At 52.1% G+C, this 19,034-nt stretch overlaps 1 protein-coding gene across 1 annotated transcript; it reads left to right on the plus strand.

The window, feature by feature from the left end:
* Positions 1-4,405: 4,405 nt before the first annotated feature.
* Positions 4,406-18,366, plus strand: FOXRED2 (FAD dependent oxidoreductase domain containing 2). The gene is made up of 8 exons (XM_036251394.1): positions 4,406-5,281; positions 7,454-7,705; positions 7,846-8,109; positions 9,264-9,430; positions 11,587-11,752; positions 13,040-13,281; positions 14,751-14,921; positions 17,603-18,366. The coding sequence occupies exons 1-8, from the start codon at positions 4,734-4,736 to the stop codon at positions 17,860-17,862; spliced, it is 2,070 nt and encodes a 689-aa protein (XP_036107287.1). The 5' UTR covers positions 4,406-4,733; the 3' UTR covers positions 17,863-18,366.
* The last annotated feature ends 668 nt before the right edge of the window (positions 18,367-19,034 follow it).

Below are 19,034 nucleotides of genomic sequence, written 5' to 3' on the forward strand. Positions count from 1 at the left end.
GAGGAGGGGTAACATACAGAAGTTCTGTCTGGAGTTCTCTGGGTTCTTTCATTTGTTCTTGAGCGACTTTAGTTCTACCTCCCTGCTAGACTGGAGAATGGATGCCCTACAGTTTCTGTTCTCGGAGCCCCGTGAAAGTATCCTTTCCTGGAGAGCGTTGTCAGCTGTGAGGTCCCACAGCAGTCCCCGTGAGAAGTCCGTTTCCACAAGCATGAGTGCCTGCTGGTCGTGTGCCAGACCCAGCTACTGCCCTTAGAGACACAAGTCGCTAGTGAAAGGTGAAGCAGGGCAGTGTCCAGAGGTTGGGGTGGGGTTGCCGCTCACGGAGACTGCCTCCACAGAGTCTGCCACGTCCCACTGCATGGTGATCATAATGGTTTGACACTGTTTTCAGGCTTGGCATGGGCTGGGGACAGTCTCAAGCTGGCACTCAAAGCCGTGAGTTACAAATCCGAGCTGCAGGTGTTTAGCATATGTAAACTTATTACGAGCACTGTTTCTACTAAGGGGATAGTGTTCTGTTCTTGATACTGTGAAGTAATAACCCCGCCAGGTATATACTAAGCTTTTTAGATCTCATCTGAGCCTGACACAGAACTGACAGTATTGGTGGAAGTGATAACCATTGTACAGATGAAGCCGGCTCAGCTTTTGAATAACATTCCTAAAGTTACTATTTTAATCGAAATTGTGCCTCCTCAAAAAGCAAGCAGAATGTATTGGGCTTTGTTAGAGTTACTAGGAAGACAGAGCATAAAGCGTGCTGCTTAGGGAGTTTTCAATGTAGGCAGAGTGTTGAAAACAGATGAACGTGGTGTGACAGGGCCAGTGGGTTTCAGAGTTCAACTAATACCAAGTTGCTCTTGCAGACTAGCTGCATCCAGCAAGATCTGCTGAGCCAGGGGGCAGGTGGAAGTTAGTTTCACACTAACTCCAAACATTTTGCCTCAGCTTCCACATATTTCATTCCTTTGATCTAGTCCCCGCTTTCATCTGTCCTGGTTGGGGCCACCAAGGTGACTGCTGAAAATAGTCCTAACAAAAACCTTCGGTAGCTTCCTTCTGCCTACAATCCAGACTCAGCCTAGTCTCGAGGTCCTGCCACGCTTGATCAGCCCTAATTTCCCATTAACCAAGACCAGCAACGGTTCCAGGCACTTAAATTATTTGCCAGCGCCCATTCTTAAAGCTTCACAACCACAAGAGGCAGACCTTCCTACTTGATTTTTGGTTAGGTATTTCACAGGTGCTCATTGAGGAGCACGCCCTCAGATACTGGAGAAAGCGCTGCGGTCGTGAATAAGATCATTCTGCCCCAATGGAGCTTTTCTCTGATGCTGATACAGGCTATGAAAATTATAGACAAGTGGTATTTGTTAGTAGTTTCTTTGGTCTGAGAGGTTAGGGAAGACTAGAAAGGTTTCAATGAAAAGAAGCTCCAGCCATGCAAAGCTAGAATAGGAAGTTCTTTCCACAGTAGGCATGGCTGCCTTCCCATGAGAACCCTCAGCTCCATCTCACCGGACCACTCAATGCCTCTTCGTTCCTGTACTTCCCCTCATAAATGCACTGTGTTCTGCCCTTGTACATTTTTTTTTTAATCCTCACCTGAGGATATTTTTCCATTGTTTTTTTTTTGGATAAGGAGAAAGAGAAACATTGATGTCAGAGAGACATCAATTGGTTGCCTCCTGCGTGACTCTGACAGGGGCTGGGGATTGAACCTGCAACCAAGGTACATGTCCTTGACCGGAAATTGAATTCACAACTCTGGTCTGCGGGCTGACGCTCTAATCACTGGGTCAAACCAGCCAGGGCTGCCCCTGTAAATCTTGATAAAAATTATGACATTTTAACATAATTGGTCAGGGTCTGTGGGAGGACCTAGGGTTTAGGGGAGGAAGAGCTCTTTGGTGGTAACTGACCCTTAATTTCCTCTTCTATAATTTGCTCTTCCATTTTTATCTGGTTCAGTGCATACATGAAGCTCACCGTGTTTTTTTCTAAGTCCTTTTAATGAAGGAACTCCTTCCGTGATTGTTTTCAAGTTGACAGTCTCATGCAGGATCTACATTCCACCTCTGGGAAGCCAGCTAGATCTGTTCATTTGAACAGCAGTTCAGGATCACCTGCCATCCTCCACATCACCTCCACTTCAGCCACAGTTGCTGTGTATTAGCAGTGGGTCTATGTTTAAGTGTCTTATACTGGCCTATCATAGGCCACTTTATTTACCCTACCAGGCTCATAAAACATTCATGAGTGAATAAACATTTTGTAAAGAGCTCATAATTGAGTAAAAAGGGGGTTTTAATTCCAAGCTCCACTTCTTAATTGGGTGATCTTAAGCAAATCACCCCTAAACCTATGGAGGTTTAGGCCAATGGATATAAAATATTAGAAACAGAATCATGGACTACCTCACAGGTTGGTGGAAGATCAAGTCAGTCATGAATGTTTCTTAATAAACAATAGATTGAATCATTGTAGTGTCCAGGTTAGAACTTCAACACCTGTAAAGAACTTTTTTAAGATTTTATTTGAGCTCAGTGGGTGTGGCCCAGTGCACTGAGCATCGTCCCATGCAACTGGTTCCTTCTGAATCAGGACACATGCCTGGGTTGCAGGCTCAATCCCCTGTAAGGGGCATGAAGGATGCAGCCCATACATGTTTCTCTCCTCCCTTCTCTATCTAAAAATCAATAGAAAAATATTTTTAAAATTTTTTTAAAGAAATTCTACTTTGATGAATTTTTTTTTCTTTATTGATTTTTAGAGACGAAGGGAGAGAGAAACAAACATCCATGAGAGAAAAAATTGATTGGCCACCTCCTGCATGCCCCCACTGGGGATCGGGCCCACAACCTGGGCATGTGCCCTGACCGGGAATCGAACCGGTGACCTCTTGGTGCAGAGTCGACACTGAACTACTTGTGAGGCACGGGAGCTGACTATTTTTGGACGTAATTCCTGCTCTTACACTTTGGCCACTTAATGTAGCCAAAGATTAGTTGGCTACTGGGGAGCAACACCGGCTGGGCTTGGAATTTATTTTAAAACAAAAAGATTTGCCCGGCCAGTGGCTCAGTTGATGCACCAGGAGGTCACGGGTTTGATTCCCTGTCTGGGCATCTGCCCAGGTTGTGGGCCCAATCCCCAGTGGGGGGTCTGCAGGAGGTGGCCAATCAATGTTCTCTCTCATCGATGTTTCTATCTCCCTTTTCCCTCCTCTCTCTCTAAAATCAATGAAGAAAAAAATTAAATAAAACAAAGATTTTATTTGAGCCAAACAGGATATGCCTGGAAGAAGGACCTCAACAGACTGAGAAAAATGCCTCTCAGAATGACAGTTTGCAGCTTGTTACTTATTCGGAATTGAGGGGCGGGAACGTAAGATTACATGAAGGTGGGAGCATGCAAGGTGGGAATCATTACAGGAAAGTTAAAAGTATCTATGTTCTCTAGATGGTTCCACTTGAGGGGTCTGAAAAGAGGCGTTTCAAACGTGTGAGCCTCCATGCACAGAGACAATGGACAGGGCTTGATTAAGGGCAAGATAAACCTTTTTAAAGAAGTTGTATGCCTGGGGCATGACTACTGACAGTGACTTGCCCAGTTAGGAATTTATGATCAGATCATCCTGAGGTTACATTCTGTAAAACCCCTTTATTAGTCCACAGTAGCAAACACTTATTAACTGGTCTTTCTGTCCTGGCTTCACCAAACTGGTTTCCAGTCCCCAAAACCCGAGTAGCCAACTAGCCTTTGGCTACATTAAGTGGCCAAAGTGTAAGAGCGGGAATTACGTCCAAAAATGATCAGCTCCCGCGCCTCACAAGCGGAACAGCACAGCTTGAAAACAAGAGCCCGCACCCGGCACTTGGACCAGACCTCCAGCCCTGGCTCCCCAGCCCCGGCAGCACGTGCAGGCCTCCCCTGCGCCGCCTGAAGCTCCCCGCAGGCCCTCGGCCCGGCGTGCGGCGCGCCGCGCACGTGACCCCGCCCCCTGCCATTGGTCCGGCGGGAGGGGAGGGGCGGGGCGGCCTCCTTGGCGCGAGCCGGCGCCCAGCCCAGCCTCACTCTGCGCACTGCCTGCGGAGCGGCTGCGAGGTGCGAGCGCTGGGGAGCGGGGTGGGCCGGCCGGCCTGGGAGGCCCGAGCGGCGGGCGTGGGCACCGCGCACGCGCGGGGGGCGACTCCTAGCGAGTGCGCGCCAGCAAGAGGCGGCCTCGCGCCGGCGTGGCCGCAGGTGTGCTGGGCATCTCCGTCGCGTGACCGAAGAGGCCGGGCACCTGGCTGAGGGTGGGGTCCGTGCAGGCCACACCTCCTCCGGCGCCAGCCCCAGGGCGGGGCGGGGCCAAAGGGACCTGTGCCCCTAGGGGCGGCTCTCCCTGGAGAGGGCTGGAGCGGGTGTTGGACGTCCTTAAAATTAGGGAGAACATGGGGGAGTACCCGCCGCCTTACTACCATGGCACTAAGAAGAGGGCCGGTGCCCCTGGGAACCGAGGCCCTGAAGGAGATGGAGGGGTTGGGGGTTCCTGGAGGCATCTCCAGATCCGAGCTTGAAACCACAGCAAATGAGCTCAAGAAGTCCTTGAGTCCTGGCCCTGGCTCCTCCCCAAATAGCCGTGAGCACTGGGCCAACCTCCGGCTCTTTCCAGAACCCTCCTCACTCATTCCCAGGGCCTCGGGCCGTCCGTGGGCCGAGGCCTCGCCCATCTGGTCTGCCGCAGGATGGGCCTGTCCGGCGTGGCCCCAGTGTGGGGCCCCCCAGGGCTGCTCCTAACCATCGCGCTCTACCCGGCCCTCACCCTGCACCCTGCCAAGGCCTGGGCGCCACCACACCGGGACTACTGTGTCCTGGGCGCCGGGCCGGCGGGCCTGCAAATGGCCTACTTCCTGCAGCAGGCCGGGAGGGACTACGCGGTGTTCGAGCGCGCCCCGGGGCCCGGCAGCTTCTTCACGCGCTACCCCCGGCACCGCAAGCTCATCAGCATCAACAAGCGGTACACGGGCAGGACGAACGCCGAGTTCAACCTTCGCCACGACTGGAACTCTCTGCTCAGCCATGACCCCCGGCTGCTCTTCAGGCACTACTCCCAAGCCTACTTCCCCGACGCCAGCGACATGGTGCGCTATCTGGGCGACTTCGCGGGCAGGCTGGGGCTCCAGGTGCTGTACAACACAACCATTGCCCACGTTACTCTGGACAAGGATCGGCGGGCCTGGAATGGCCATTACTTCATCCTGACCGCCCAGAATGGCAGCCAATACCAGTGCAGGTAAGCAACGAGGTCCCAGAGGTCACCTGCTGAAACCAGGGCCTTTCCTGGAGGAACTGACACTTTCTGGTTGGCCAGTTGGTGTGGGAGGAATGGAAGAAATCTGCCACCCCTTACACTCACTGAAATTTAGTGCCAAAAGGTTTAGCTCAGCCATCATTTCCCACATGTGCCCTAAAAAGATTGTAATCAAATATGTTTGGAATATACTACCAATGCTTTCCTTCAATATTTGTGAGTCTTTGATAGCTTCATATTCACCACTGCACTCCAGCAACATTGGGTATTTAGCATTTTTGTAGAACATCTGCCAGAACTAGTGTTCCCCAAAATCCATCCTGAGACATGCTGTGTCTAGCAAGTGTTAGAGGGACCTAGTGGGATTTCAGAACTGAACAAAAGTGAGAAGGCCCTGCAGGCAGTACTACCAACATTCCGCTTTAGCTTTCAAGAAAGCTTAAGGTCATGTAGACAACCCAAATTCAGAGTCACAAACGATACTGAACTTGTTTCAGCCTCACCAGGACCCTATGGGAGAGGTTTACTGATCCCCATTTTACAGATGAAGAACTGAGGCTCAGAGTTTGAGCAAGCGGTGCTGTGTCACAAAGCTTTTAAATGGTATAGCTGCAGTTTGAGCTCTTATCTTCCTGATCCTGAAGCCCATGTTCTTTCTGCTGCACCAGATTGCCTCTCACTTCCTGGCTGTTAGCCAAGCACCTGGCTCCTGGCAGGCGCTCAATCAGAGTTCATCTTCCTATGTGTTTTGCCAGAAGCCCAGCCTTGCTCCTTGCTTGCTACAGTCCAGGGAAAGAAGGGTTGAGCCATTTTTTTTCCTTTATTGATTTTTAGAGAGAGGAAGGGAGAAGGAGACAGATAGAAACATCAATGAGAGAGAACATCGATTGGCTGCCTCCTGCATGCCCCCAACTGGGGATTGGGCCCACAACCAGGGTATGTGCCCTGGCTGGGAATCGAACTGGCAATCTCTTGGTGCATGGGGTCGACACTCAACCAGTGAGCCACACCTACGGGGCAAAGGATTGAGTCATTTTGACCCTTGCATTTAAACAGCTGTGCTACAGTGTAGGGGAGTCAGATGTGAGCTGTGGACGAGAGTTAGAAGATGGAGCAATAGGGACTGCACATGCCCCTTCTACAGGCCATCCAGTTCGGTTTGTTGTTTTCCAGGCCGGTTTTTGAAACCACCCTGTGATCAAATAATTCTGCAGGCTGGCCCTATCCAGCTCTCCAGCAGCCCACCGCAGCACTGAAAACCCACCTTATAAAGAGCAGGACCGCCAGGCTGTGTGGCTCAGTGGATTGAGTGCCCATGGATTAAGAGATCCCGGTTTGATTCTCGGTTGGGGCACATGCCCGGGTTGCGGGTTCTATCCCCAGTGGGGTGTGTGCCAGTGTGCAGGAGGCAGCTGATTTATGTTTCTCTCTCACATTGGTGCTTCTATCTCTTTCTCTCCCTTCCTCTCTCTAAAAAATCAATAAAGACATATTTAAATAATAAAAATAAAATAAAGGCAGGACTTTGCAATCAGGCTGATCTGTGGTCAGTCTGGCTCTGCTGTCTTAGGAGCTTTGGACACCGGCTGTGGCCTGTGTCTCCTCACCTGTAAAGCAGGCCAGATAACACCGATCAGGGTTGCTTTGAGCGGTAAGATAACACATGAAACAGTCCAGACCTAGGAGAGAGTTAGTCCTCGGTAGATGTCTGCTTCTGCCAAGCGAGTCAGAAAGGGGAAGGTGGAACATCAAGTCTCATTTTCATGACTGAGGGTGATACTTGGTCTGACTGCTGTGTTCAGAATTGGGTGAAGTACTCGATTTCTCATGGTGCCACCTTCTCTTGTCAATTAGATTAATTCTCCTCTTTGGTATAATCCCAGTGCGGGGTAAAGGAAACTGTGTCCTCTGGAGTGAGTTCAGTGAGGCGCAGGGGTCAAGTCTCACATACACTGGGATGGGTCAGTAAACGGATGGATGGATGGATGGATGGATGGATGGATGGATGAATGAATATTCTGTTTTCTTTTAGGAGCCAGCAGTCTGGGTCAGGCAGGCATCCTAGGTGGCAGACCCAAAGAGTGATTTTCTATTTTCATTTAGTGTCTTATAGCCAAGAGACTAAGCCAACTTCCCTCTGTCCCCCACCTGCAGTGTCCTTCTTGTTGCCACCGGTTTGTCAGTCCCCAACCTGGTAGACTTCCCTGGATCCGAATATGCGGAAGGTTACGAGTCCGTGTCTGTGGACCCCAAGGACTTTGTGGGTCAGAATGTGCTGATTCTGGGCCGAGGGAACTCAGCCTTTGAGACGTCAGAGAACATCTTGGGGGTCACCAACTTTATCCACATGCTGAGCCGCTCCCGAGTCCGGCTCTCCTGGGCCACCCACTATGTAGGAGACCTCAGGTATGCTACCAGTGTGCTGTGTCCTCCAGCCCCTCTAAAGCCATTCCTGATCCCAGCTGGACTAACCACCTCTTCCTCCGAGTCTCCTTGTAGCCAACACAGACTCCTTTCTCTCTCCTGGCATGTCCCTTGGGCCCCAGGGCCATCAACAACGGCCTGCTGGACACCTACCAGCTCAAGTCCCTGGATGGGCTGCTGGAGTCTGACCTGACAGATCTGGGTCTTGTGAAGGACCGCGAGGGCAGGTTCCGCATCACCCTAAAGTTCTACCTGGAGGAAAGTAACCAGACTGCCGATGCCGTCACCCTCCCCCAGGACGACAGTGACAACTTTGCCATGCGTGTGGCCTACGACCGGGTCATCCGCTGCCTGGGCTGGAACTTTGACTTCTCCATTTTCAACAAGTGAGTCCACGTGGGGGAGGAGCTGGGCTCTCATAGCAAACCCCTCCGATGCCTCCCAGCGGGAGCAGCATCCTGTCCAGCAGTGCCAGCGCCGGGGCCTTCGGGACTCCACCCTGGGCCTGGATGTGGGTGCTGCTTGGTCTCCCGCCCAGGCATGAGCTCTCTGTCCACTGAGAAGGGTCCCAAGTGGCCCTGAGTCCCTCCCTCCTGGAGCAGCAGCAGCAGTGAGTGTCTGTATTTGATCCTCCACCCAAGAGATGGGAAGGCAAGAACCAGGAGGTGAATTTGCTGGAAGGCAGCGTGGTGGCTAAGAGCGCAGGTGCTGAGTTAATCTGAGATTCTTTCTTACCAAATCTGTGAGCTCTGCGAGAGATACATAACCGTGCTTGGCCCCCGTTTTCATCACTAAAATGAGGTTCAGTTTCTTTTTCATAGGGCTATTGTGAGGATAAAGATAGGAAGCTACTTCGCATATACTATATGCTCAATGAAAGATTCACTGCTGCCCAGCTGGTGTGGCTCAGTGGTTGAGCGTCGACCCATGCACCAAGAGGTCACTGGTTCAACTCCTGGTCAGGGCACATGCCCAGACTGTGGGCCTGATCCCCATTGGGGGGCATGCAGGAGGCGGGCAATCGATTTTCTCTCTTATCATTGTTCCTCTCTCTCTCCCTCTCCCTTCCTCTCTCTCTAAAAATGAATAAAGAAAAAAAATTTTTCTTAACTGTTCACTCCTAAAATTGTTTATAATTGTATATTGAAGAACTGCTTTGTGGATCCTTGTCATTAGACATTGCAGCCCCAGTACCTTGGCAAGGCTGGTATCAAAGAATCCATCCAGGGTCTCACTTTCCTTCTTGCGAAGGCTCAGGCAGACAAGAGCCTGGAGGCCCTGAACCAGACCCTCCTGTCCCATCTGATCACATAGCACCTGTGTCAGCCCAGTGCCCAGCCTCGAGTCAGGCTTGAATCCTGACCCACCACATCCTTACCCTGAGCCTCAGTTACTCCATCTGTTAAATGGAGATGATCATACACGCCTCCTGGGTTGTGGTATGCAATAAGGAATATAAAGCACTTAGAACAGAGCCAGGTCTGTAATTAGTGTTTCATACACAGCGGCGATTTTTATTAACAACGCTTTCTGCTCACAGATCCCTCAGACTATCTTCAGGGGGTGAGTTCAAAAAGAAGTACCCACTGGTCAGAGCTAGCTACGAGTCCAAAGGAAGCCGTGGTCTCTTTGTGCTGGGTACGGCCAGCCACTCTGTGGATTACCGGAAGTCTGCCGGGGGCTTCATCCATGGATTCCGATACACAGGTGAGTCCAGACAGAACCATCGCCGGGGTCAGCAGACACACTCCAGTTTCCTGCAGCCTTAAAGGGATTGCTCATCAGAGTCGAATATCATAAATTCCATGTCTGTGGCAACGGGTTTTCGTGGTTTGAGGATATGTCTAGAAAAGCGTAGGATAAGGTATAAAAGTATGTACATCTGGGGTGGCATGTTACATGCCTGTGTCCTGTGCGGGTGAAGCACCATGTATTGGCAAGAACACTGAGCTTGAGGAATGTTAACCTGGGTTCCTCCCCAGCAGAGTGCCCTCAGAGGTTAGTTAGGCTTCATAACCTCTCTAAGCCTCTGAGGGACGCCCTGACGTCAGAGGTGTGACTGGTCTTCCGCCGCTGGTCTTTCTGGCTTCCCATCCCATCCAGCCACCATAGTACCTACCAAAACAACCTTTCTTTCTTTTTTTTTTTTTTCCTTTATTGATTTTTAGAGAGAGAGAAAGGGAGAGAGAGATAGAAACATTGGTGAGAGAGAACATCGATTGGCCACCTCCTGCATGCCCCCCACTAGGGATTTGGCCCACAACCTGGGCACGTGCCCTGACGGGGAATTGAACTAGTCACCTCTTGGTACATGGGTCGACGCTCAGCCACTGAGCCACACCAGCCTGGCAAAACAACCTTTCTTTTTTAAAAAATCTTCATCGCCCTGACCGGTTTAGCTCAGCGGTTAAAGCGTCGGCCTGCGGTCCTGAGAGACCCGGGTTCAGTTCCTGCTAAGGGCATGTACCTTGGTTGCAGTTTGTCCCCAGCTCTGGTCAGTCGTGCGGGTGGCAGCCACTCGATGTGTCCCTTTCACATCGATGTTTCTCTCTCTCTCTCTGTTCCTCTCTCTCCCTCCCATTCTACCTGAACAAAAAAAAAAATAGAAAAATGTCCTCGGGTGAGGATAAAAAAAATTTAAAAATCTTCCTCTATTTACAAAGCTTGAGTGTTCCCATCTCCGCAGGGAGAGGTCCAGCCCCTGGGCACGGCATTCAGAGCTTTGTGCAGGCCGTCAGCTCTCTCCAGCCTGGCCCTTCGCCTGCTTTTCAAAATGTGCCAGCCTCTCTCAAGATTTTATTCCTTCACATATGTGCTCCTTTTGTCAGGGCACCATTCCCAAACTTCTCTAGCTGTGTAATTCCTCAACGTTTTGCGAAACTCAGCTTAACCATGGTTTCCTCCAGAGAGTCAGATGTCTGGTGAGGCTGCATGTGTTCCTGTGACTGTGGGCCAGCTGAGTCCCCTGCCACGTGAATTGTCTGTGTCCTTGCTTTGTTGGATCGGGGTGTTGTATTGATGCATTTTGGACAAGCTGGCACCTATGTGCGGTGCCCCATTTCACAACTGCATCCGGCAGCCCCAGGTATACAGAAAAACATCTTCCTGTTGTTTTAGATAGCTGTTGCTTTTCTGTCCTTACATTTGTGTACAGAGCATCTCAAAATAGAACTTAGTGACAGATTGGAGTTAGGCTGTAAAGGAGAAGGAGCAATCAAAGGTTTTCTTTTTTTTTTTTTTTTTAATCCTCACCCAAGGACATTTTTCTATTTATCTTCAGATAGAGTGGGAGGGAGGGAGGGAGGGAGAGAGATAGAGAGAGTGATAGAAACATCAGTGTGAGAGAGACACACCAACTGGTTGCCTCCCCCATGACCCCAACCAGGGCCGGGGACAAACCGCAGCCGAGGTTCGTGCCCTTGACCAGGATTGAACCCGCTACTCTTTTATCCGCGGGCAGATGCTCTAACCGCTGAGCAAACTGGCCAGAGTAAAGCTTTGCCACCTGGGAGTCTCTGGCAGGAACAGGGACTGTGGGAAGGAGAGGTAGCCGAGGAAGGCTCTGGGTCTAGTTTTGACATGCCACGTGTGGGTGACGAAGGCGGGGCAAGCACAGACCCGGGGATCAGAGCCAGGCTCGCCCCGTCGCTTTGCTGTCCTGTGTGTGACAGGCTGCGCAGCCGAAAGTGCTTCTCGTGTGGCCTCACAGAAACCACGTGCTCGCCCCACTCTAAAGACGTCTCCTCGGCGTCATGCGTGCCGTGTGCACGGAGTTCAAGGAGTTGATGGGGACTTCTGTCCCTCCTGACGGCAAAAGATAAGCCCTTCAGTGCGGCGTGCCATTCCTTCCTCTGGCCCTTCAGTGCGCGCCGTTCACCGGCTGCTGGAGCGGCGCCACCACGGCCGCGCCTGGCCCGCCACCGAGCACCCCGCCACACAGCTGACCAGCTGCATCCTCCGGCGCGTGAACGAGGCCTCGGGGCTCTACCAGATGTTCAGCGTGCTGGCCGACGTCGTCCTGCTGAAGGAGTGAGTCCCCCAGCCCACCCCGCGCCCCTCCGCTGCCTCACCTCCCACTCGTCACCCCCTTCTCCCGCTGTCCCAGGCGTGGCGTACCCTAGTGGCTCCCTCCTAAGATGAAGCCTGAGGAGAGACGGGGGTGGGGTGGGAGAGATGGATTTATCTGGAGGGAAAGCCGTGAAATCCACACCACCGGCTCTGCAGACAGACAGACAGCCCTGAGTGAATCCAGCCGTGCCTCACCACCTGTGTGACCTCGGGCAAATTAGTTAGCCTCTCTGAGCCTGTCTCTTGCCTTCAGAATGGGGGCGATAACGCGGGCACGCAGGACTGCAGGACAGGCCGCACTTGGCACCGGGTAGATGAGCAGCAAACTGCGACACCAGTGTAGTTTAAGAGCTCCCTGGGGCCAGGACCACGTTGGCTCCTTACCAGTCAAGCGTAAGGGGACACTTCCTGGGCCGGAAACAGAGTAGAAGGGCGGGAGGGGGAGGACCTCAGAGGACAGCTGGCAGGTGGGAAGCAGAGGAAGAAGGCTGGGGGCACAGCCTGGCCCGAAGCCGGAGTGACGGCACACCGCGTTCAGGGACGGGCGATAAGCTCAGCCGAGCTCAGCACAGAAACCCCGCCATCCTGGGCCCCTCTCGCCCTCACCCCGTTCACCACATCCACACCATCTGTAAACCCCTAGGGCTCTGCCTTCAAGTCACCCAGACCTGCCTCCTCGCCCGCTCTGCCGGTCCACCTCGGGCCGAGCCACAGCCTCTCACCTGGTGCTGGTCCAGCAGCGGCTGCTCTCAACACGGTGGCTGGGGAGGGCCTTTTAACAGTCACACTGATCCCTCTCTGCTCAGTATTCTCCAGGCCCCAGTGGCTTCCCCTCGGTGCAGATGAAAGCAGAAGTTCCCACACAAGCCCTCCTTCACTTGCCCCTGGGGATCCCCAACCACCTCTCCAGCCCCTCCCCCGCACCTCCACTCCAACCGCTCTGGCCTTCCTGTCCCTTGAACACTCCAAGGCGTTCACCCTGTCCCCCAGCTTTTCCGTCACTCTTCCGACAGCCTGCATCACCCTCTCCCCGACAGCCAGGCCAGGTTCCTTAGTTTCCTGGAGGCCACCCCACGTGTAAGTCAGGCTCAGCTGGGAGTAATACTGATGTTAGATGTGCAGGCTGATCAGTCTGTCTGCTGTCTGATTGTCACTTCTTGGAGACACGACACACAGACCCACATACACTTGCCTCTCACCTGTGCTGCAGCACTGAGGGTCTTGCCTCCCCTTTGCCATGACCCCCAGGAACGCCACAGCATTCGAGTACCTGGAGGAGTTCCCCATGCAGATGCTGGCCCAGCTGGAGACAGTCACAGGCAGGAAAGCCAGGCATGGGCTCTTTGTCATCAACATGGAGTATGGAAAAAATTTCTCTGGACCCGACAAGGATGTCTTCTATTACGACCGGTCTGTGGGGCACACGGAAGATGCCTGGCAGTCCAACTTCCTCCACCCCGTCATCTACTACTACAGGCACCTCCCCACCGGTGAGCTGGGTCTCTGCTCTCCCTCCCACACGGGCTGTCTTGAGGTGGGCACTCCTCGGGCCCCACTGTGTATCAGGCATCACCATTAATCCCTCACACAACACTCTCAGCTGACAGAGGAGCACCTCTGGGGACTCTGCCCAGTGACCAAATGGGACAGAAGGTCCAAGAATGATCAGTGATGTTCCCAGATTCTGGCCTGTGCCATGACCTGGGCAGGCCACACATGGAGTGTCATAATCTCCAGACACCACATAGTAAGAGGGACACTGTCTTGCTCTGTATCTCCAAAGGAGGCTGACCATGGAGTGGGGAGGGGGACTTGGAGACTATCAGAAGGAACGGGAAAGGCACTAGCGTGGTTAGTGCAGGAACAGAGCCATAGAGTACAGAACAGCTGGGACATACTCCCAGGTCTGACCTGTCCTTGTCTGTAACCTTGGCCCATTTATTAACCTCTTTGAGCCTTAGCTTCCTCATCTGTCAAATAGGGATAAAAACAGTACCTTCCTGCCCTGGCCGGGTTGCTAAGTGGTTAGAGTATCGGCCCGCGGTCCAGAGTCTCGGGTTTGGTTTCCGCTAAGGGCACGTACCTCGGTTGCAGTTTGTCCCCGGCCCCAGTTGGGATCGTGTGAGTGGCAGCCAATTGATGTGTCTCTCTCACATCAATGCTTCTCTCTCTCTCTTTCTCCCTCTCTCCCTCTCGCTCTATCTGAAGATGTATGCAAAAATGTCCTCGGGTAAGGATTAAAAAAACAAAAAATAAATAAAAACAGTGCCTTCCTTTCTCGTCTGAGGATAAATGAGGTAACGTATACAGAATGCCAGCACAGTGCCTGGCAAGAGTAGCCACCAGGACTCCTGCTTCAGAACTTGAAGGGCTGTTACTTGGAAGAGGGTGATCTAAAAAAGGGCAGAGGTAGTATCAACAGGTAGAAGTGACAGGAACACAGGTTTGTATCCAATATAAGGAGCAAGTAATAATCAGAGCTGTTCTACAGTGGAATGGCTTCCCCTATAGGGATGGTTGGGTCACGGCTTGAGCCATCTGACAGGGACACCGTAGAAAGGAGTCCACAACCAGTGGGAGATGGACTAGATGAGCTCTAAGGCCCCTTTGGATGCAGAACCTGAGCCTCCTCACAGAAAGACCAGTTTTGAAGCAGTCACAAAAGACCTCAGTCTATATGAGACTTTGTGAGACATCAAGTTCAAGTGGTTAGTCTTGGCTCTGCCCTCTGATACCACAAGGGGCAGGTCTAGTTTTGTCTCACTTCCTCATGCTAACCTTCCAAACATTTGGAGATAGCTGTTGAACAAGCTGTCCACGGCCAGTGTCAAGGTGGACCAGCAAAGCCGAGCATGAGCGAGCGAGGTAGGCACTGGGGTGTGCAGGAACCACGCTGTCGGCTCCAGGATGGGAAGGCCAGCTGCTGGGCTTTAATGTGGCCCCTGCATTTTCCCCACAGAGCAGGAGGTGAGGTTCCGCCCCGCAGACTGGCCCCTGCCTCGGCCCACAGCCATCCACCACATCGTGGAAGATTTCTTGACAGACTGGACTGCCCCAGTGAACCACATTTTACCTCTGAGGCGCTTCCTAGAGAACTGTTTGGACACCGATTTGCGAAGCTTCTATGCAGGTAACTTAAGTTCCCAGATTGAGAAGAGACCAAATAGATCCATGGCCTGTGCTGTTTCAGGGTACACATCTAGAAACCCAACCCAAGACTTCTATTTCCTACAACATGCTGACTAGGTGTTCACAGAAACCCCTCCTAGGACAGGACGCCTGGAAACACAGTATAAGAGGTCTTTGTTAAAGACCTGGCAGGAAAATAAAGAAACCACCCAGTGGCCAGATACTAAGAAAAGCATAAACCCAAGCTAGACATGGGTTATCTGCTGGTCATCAGTAGGCTAGAGTCTGGGTAATTGAGCAGCACTTGTGGATAGGACAGTGAGGCTGGAGCAGGGTGAGGTGTGTTTAGAGTCTCAGTGGGTAAAGTAGGGGGCAAAAAACACTCCCAAGATGGAGATGGTGGAGACACATGCTCTTGGCTCTGGGTAGAGTGGGGGCAAATTGCCCCTGAGAATTTCCAACAATTAGGCCTCATGTGTTTGGGGCCAAACAGCACACTGCCATTGTGGTACAGAAATCACAGAAGTAATTGCAAGTCTTCTGTGAAGAAACACACATTAAAACTAGGCCTTAAAAAATTCCCACAGATAGCCCTGGCCGGTTTGGCTCAGCGGTTAGAGCGTCGGCCTGCGGTCCTGAGAGACCAGGGTTCGGTTCCCGCTAAGGGCATGTACCTCGGTTGCAGTTTGTCCCTGGCCCTGGTTGGGTCGTGTGGGTGGCAACCACTCGACGTGTCCCTTTCACGTCGATGTTTCTCTCTCTCTCTCCCCCTCCCACACTCTATCTGAACAGAAAAAAAAAAAATTTCCACAGATAAAGTTTCAAGGAACATGAACTCCCAAGCAAAATTCGCTTAGCACATAGGGACACAAACCACCCTGAGGGAGTGTCAGCAGAAATACAAACTAGTATCAAACCAGAAAGACTGCAGGAATTGGAGTGGTCAGATAGAGGATATAAAGTCTGGCTAAAGTATGTGGTGAAATTGTTGAAAATACAATTGCCTGGGCAGTTTTGAGAAAAATCCACATAAAACTTCTGGAAATGAAAAAATAAATTAGTTATTAGAAACTCAATATGAAGACACAGAAACAAATTAGACAGAGATGAAGAGAGAATTGGTGAACTGGAAGATAGCTCTGACAGCCAAATGAAAGAGGGACTTGGGGAAAAAAGTCTAATACAGAGGGAGAACTGATTGAAACAGGTAAAATTTTTGTCTTCTTTTAATCCTCTGAATGCCTAGTATAACACTGACCTCTTTTCTGTTCAGCAAACATCTGTCAAACACCAATTGTATATAAGGTACTATTCGTATCAAATCAGGTTAGAGACGGTCAGTTCCTAGCCTGCAGGTCAGAGAGCAAGTGTCCTTGTTTCATCCCCAGGTGATATCCTCAGTCCACTTTGAAGTAAAAATGTATATATTAAGGGAGATGGCTTAAAATGGTAGTTTAAGTTAATAGTCTAAGTATTGTAGATACTCCAACAGAGGTAGTTCATAGAGCTGAGTACTAGCGTTCTGCAGACTGTCAGCCCACACATGAAATTCCACGGTACAGGTCTAGAAGCTTCAGCTGCAAAATCCCTGCCTGCTTCTCAAGGTTTCAGGAGGACACAAAGATGCCAGTGTCTGTTAGGGAACATATTCCCACCCTGAGTTTTGGCTCCTACCAATGCATCATCACAGGCCCTTTAGCCTCCTGGCTCCCGCTCTCTAGACACTGTTCAACAGTACAAGCCACTATGTGTCACTGCCTTGAACTTGGAAGAATCCTGCCTGGCAGAGGAGCTGCTGGCAGAGGATGGGCTTTCTCTCCACCCACTTGGAGGATGTGCAGCTGCCAGTTCCAGCCCCAGGTTCTGCTGGGCTTCTCTGCCCCTGGCCCCTGCTGAAGGGGCCATGCACACCCTCAGAACGTGGTGCTTGCCAAAAGGCCACCCTGCTGCCCTCCCCCATCCTCCCCGCACACCTGCAGGTCTTCCCTGCTTGGAGAGGATTGTCAGGGCCTGTTCTGCCAGGGACCCTCTGCTGTAAGTCAGAACTAAATTCTTTAAATCAAAGTTGTGTAATATTCAGCTATAAGGCTTTTTTCCCACCTCCATTCTCATTCTTCAGAAGGAACTGCTTACTTCTAGCTCTTGTGGTGGTTTCTTCCTGTTTCTAAATGATAAGTTCCCACACTGATACCCTGATTGGTCAGTTTGACCTACACACCAACTGCTGTGGCACAGACGACGGTAAATCACAGGCAGGATTGACCTGTTCTGTCTTTATAACCCCACGATGCTGAGAACATGGCTCACAGTGTTTGCAACTCCGATATTGTTGAGAGGATAAATCTTTGCAGGCAGCTCTGAGCTTGAAGTGGGACTGAGGGTCACTCCCACTGGCTGAGTCCCCGCAGCAAGCTGGCCCAGGCAGAGCATCCTGCTGGGCCCAGTCTCTGGAAGCTGAGTCATTTCTGTGGTTTGCTTTCATTTTGGAGCCTTGTTCTTCCCAAATGTCAGGGCAGCCTGTTCCTGGAACTACTGATGGCTGTTTCGTGGCCACTTGGGTCATAAGTGAAATACCCAGAAAAGTCAGCTCCCAGGCTCAGGGATAGAGGATCCTGGGGCCCAGCAGCTCCTCCCCCAACACCTCTCAGCCCAACTCATTCACCTCCTCTTGTTTTTCTGTAGAGTCCTGTTTCCTGTTCGCCCTAACACGCCAGAAGCTGCCACCCTTTTGCCAGCAGGGGTACCTGAGAATGCAGGGGCTGCTGGGAACCCGGAGCCTCCTGCAGCACAGAGTGGAGAGTGGGCTCCTGCAGGACCATGCCGCTGCGGGCAGGCACAGGGAGGACAGTCGCCAGTGGCCTGGTGACCACGAGCCAGTAGATCCACCCCCGGCTCCAGGGCCTCTGGTCCAGCCCCTCAACAGCAACAAGGAGGAGCTGTGATGCCCAGGTCTGTCCCGAGGCCCACAGCCAGCCTGCCTCCTCACAGCCCGTGCTCCCACCTCTGTGTGCTTGCCAAAGACCTCTCGGATCATGGCAGTGGCCACACCAAAGCCACACAGAGGGCGCATAGGGCCAGGGGCGGCCTTGCGGTGGTCTCCTCCCCTCTGGTTGGGCCACAGGTGCCCAGGAGGCAGGGTCCAGAGAAGGGCATCCCCTGCCAGGCAGGAGCTGCCTTGCACAGCCGGGCTTGTCTGCAAGTGAATTGTCGCTGAGCACCAGGCTGGCCTCAGTGCTATCCCCTCAAGTGCCCAGCGGTCCTTTTACTTTTGGTCTACTCTTCAGATGGTGGAGCATTTCACAGATAGAACCTGTCCTCCTCTTCATGAGGGTTTGTGGCAGGCTCTTGAAAACGAGCTCTGGTATCCTCAGCCACATAGGGTGGGTAGGACTGTCACCCCTGATGAAGACACCGGCTCAGAGAGGTTAGGTGACTCCCAGGGTTTCAGCCAGGAGTTCCTCTCTGGGCAGCCCTAGAGCCTGTCCCCCCACTCCACACTGCCGCCCCCACCCCCGCCCCTGTTTTCAGAAAGGGGAGCAGGGACCTGTGCTCATGGTCCTGGGCTCAGGGCTGTCATCGGGCAGAGATGGCCATCTTAGCTAAGAGGTTTCTTCCTGAGCAGAACTCAGAGCTGCTTCCCCCCGAGGACCACCTCCCTGATGTACCTTCAATCTCTGCTTTCTCACCTGCCCTGACGTCCTGAACAACGCCAGGCCTGCCGATCGCTCGGTGGGGGTGCTTCGGCAGGGGACTGCCCCGCTGTTTGAGCAGAGCCCCAGAGCCCCGCTCAGCTGGTGCTGAGACATTCACAAATGCACTTGCATGATAACGATGATGCATTTAGTTTCCTGTCCCCTTAGCTGTTCTGGCTCTTCATTGTCCTTTCTCGCCAGAAATCTGTTTCCTTCTTTACTCTCCCCTGGGGCATTTCAGTCCTATTTATGAGTAAGCCATGGGAAAGCATTGTACATAAAATAATCATGGTGGTTTTTCAAGGCCGGGATCATAGGTGTTTGCTTTCTTACTGGTTCTTACTAGCCCTTCATGTAGCCACTCAGAATTTGAGGGACCCGAACTTTCTGGTTCCACGACGGTTTTCTGGGACCATTCTCTT

Source organism: Molossus molossus, unplaced genomic scaffold, assembly GCF_014108415.1.
Source record: "Molossus molossus isolate mMolMol1 unplaced genomic scaffold, mMolMol1.p scaffold_m16_p_10, whole genome shotgun sequence".
NCBI lineage: Eukaryota > Metazoa > Chordata > Mammalia > Chiroptera > Molossidae > Molossus > Molossus molossus.

Coding starts and splice junctions, on each gene's coding strand:
- FOXRED2 (XM_036251394.1), top strand. CDS start 4,734: ATGGGCCTGTCCGGCGTGGCCCCAGTGTGGGGCCCCCCAGGGCTGCTC. Junction 5,282..7,453: donor GGCAGCCAATACCAGTGCAG/GTAAGCAACGAG, acceptor CCCCACCTGCAG/TGTCCTTCTTGTTGCCACCG. Junction 9,431..11,586: donor CCATGGATTCCGATACACAG/GTGAGTCCAGAC, acceptor CTGGCCCTTCAG/TGCGCGCCGTTCACCGGCTG.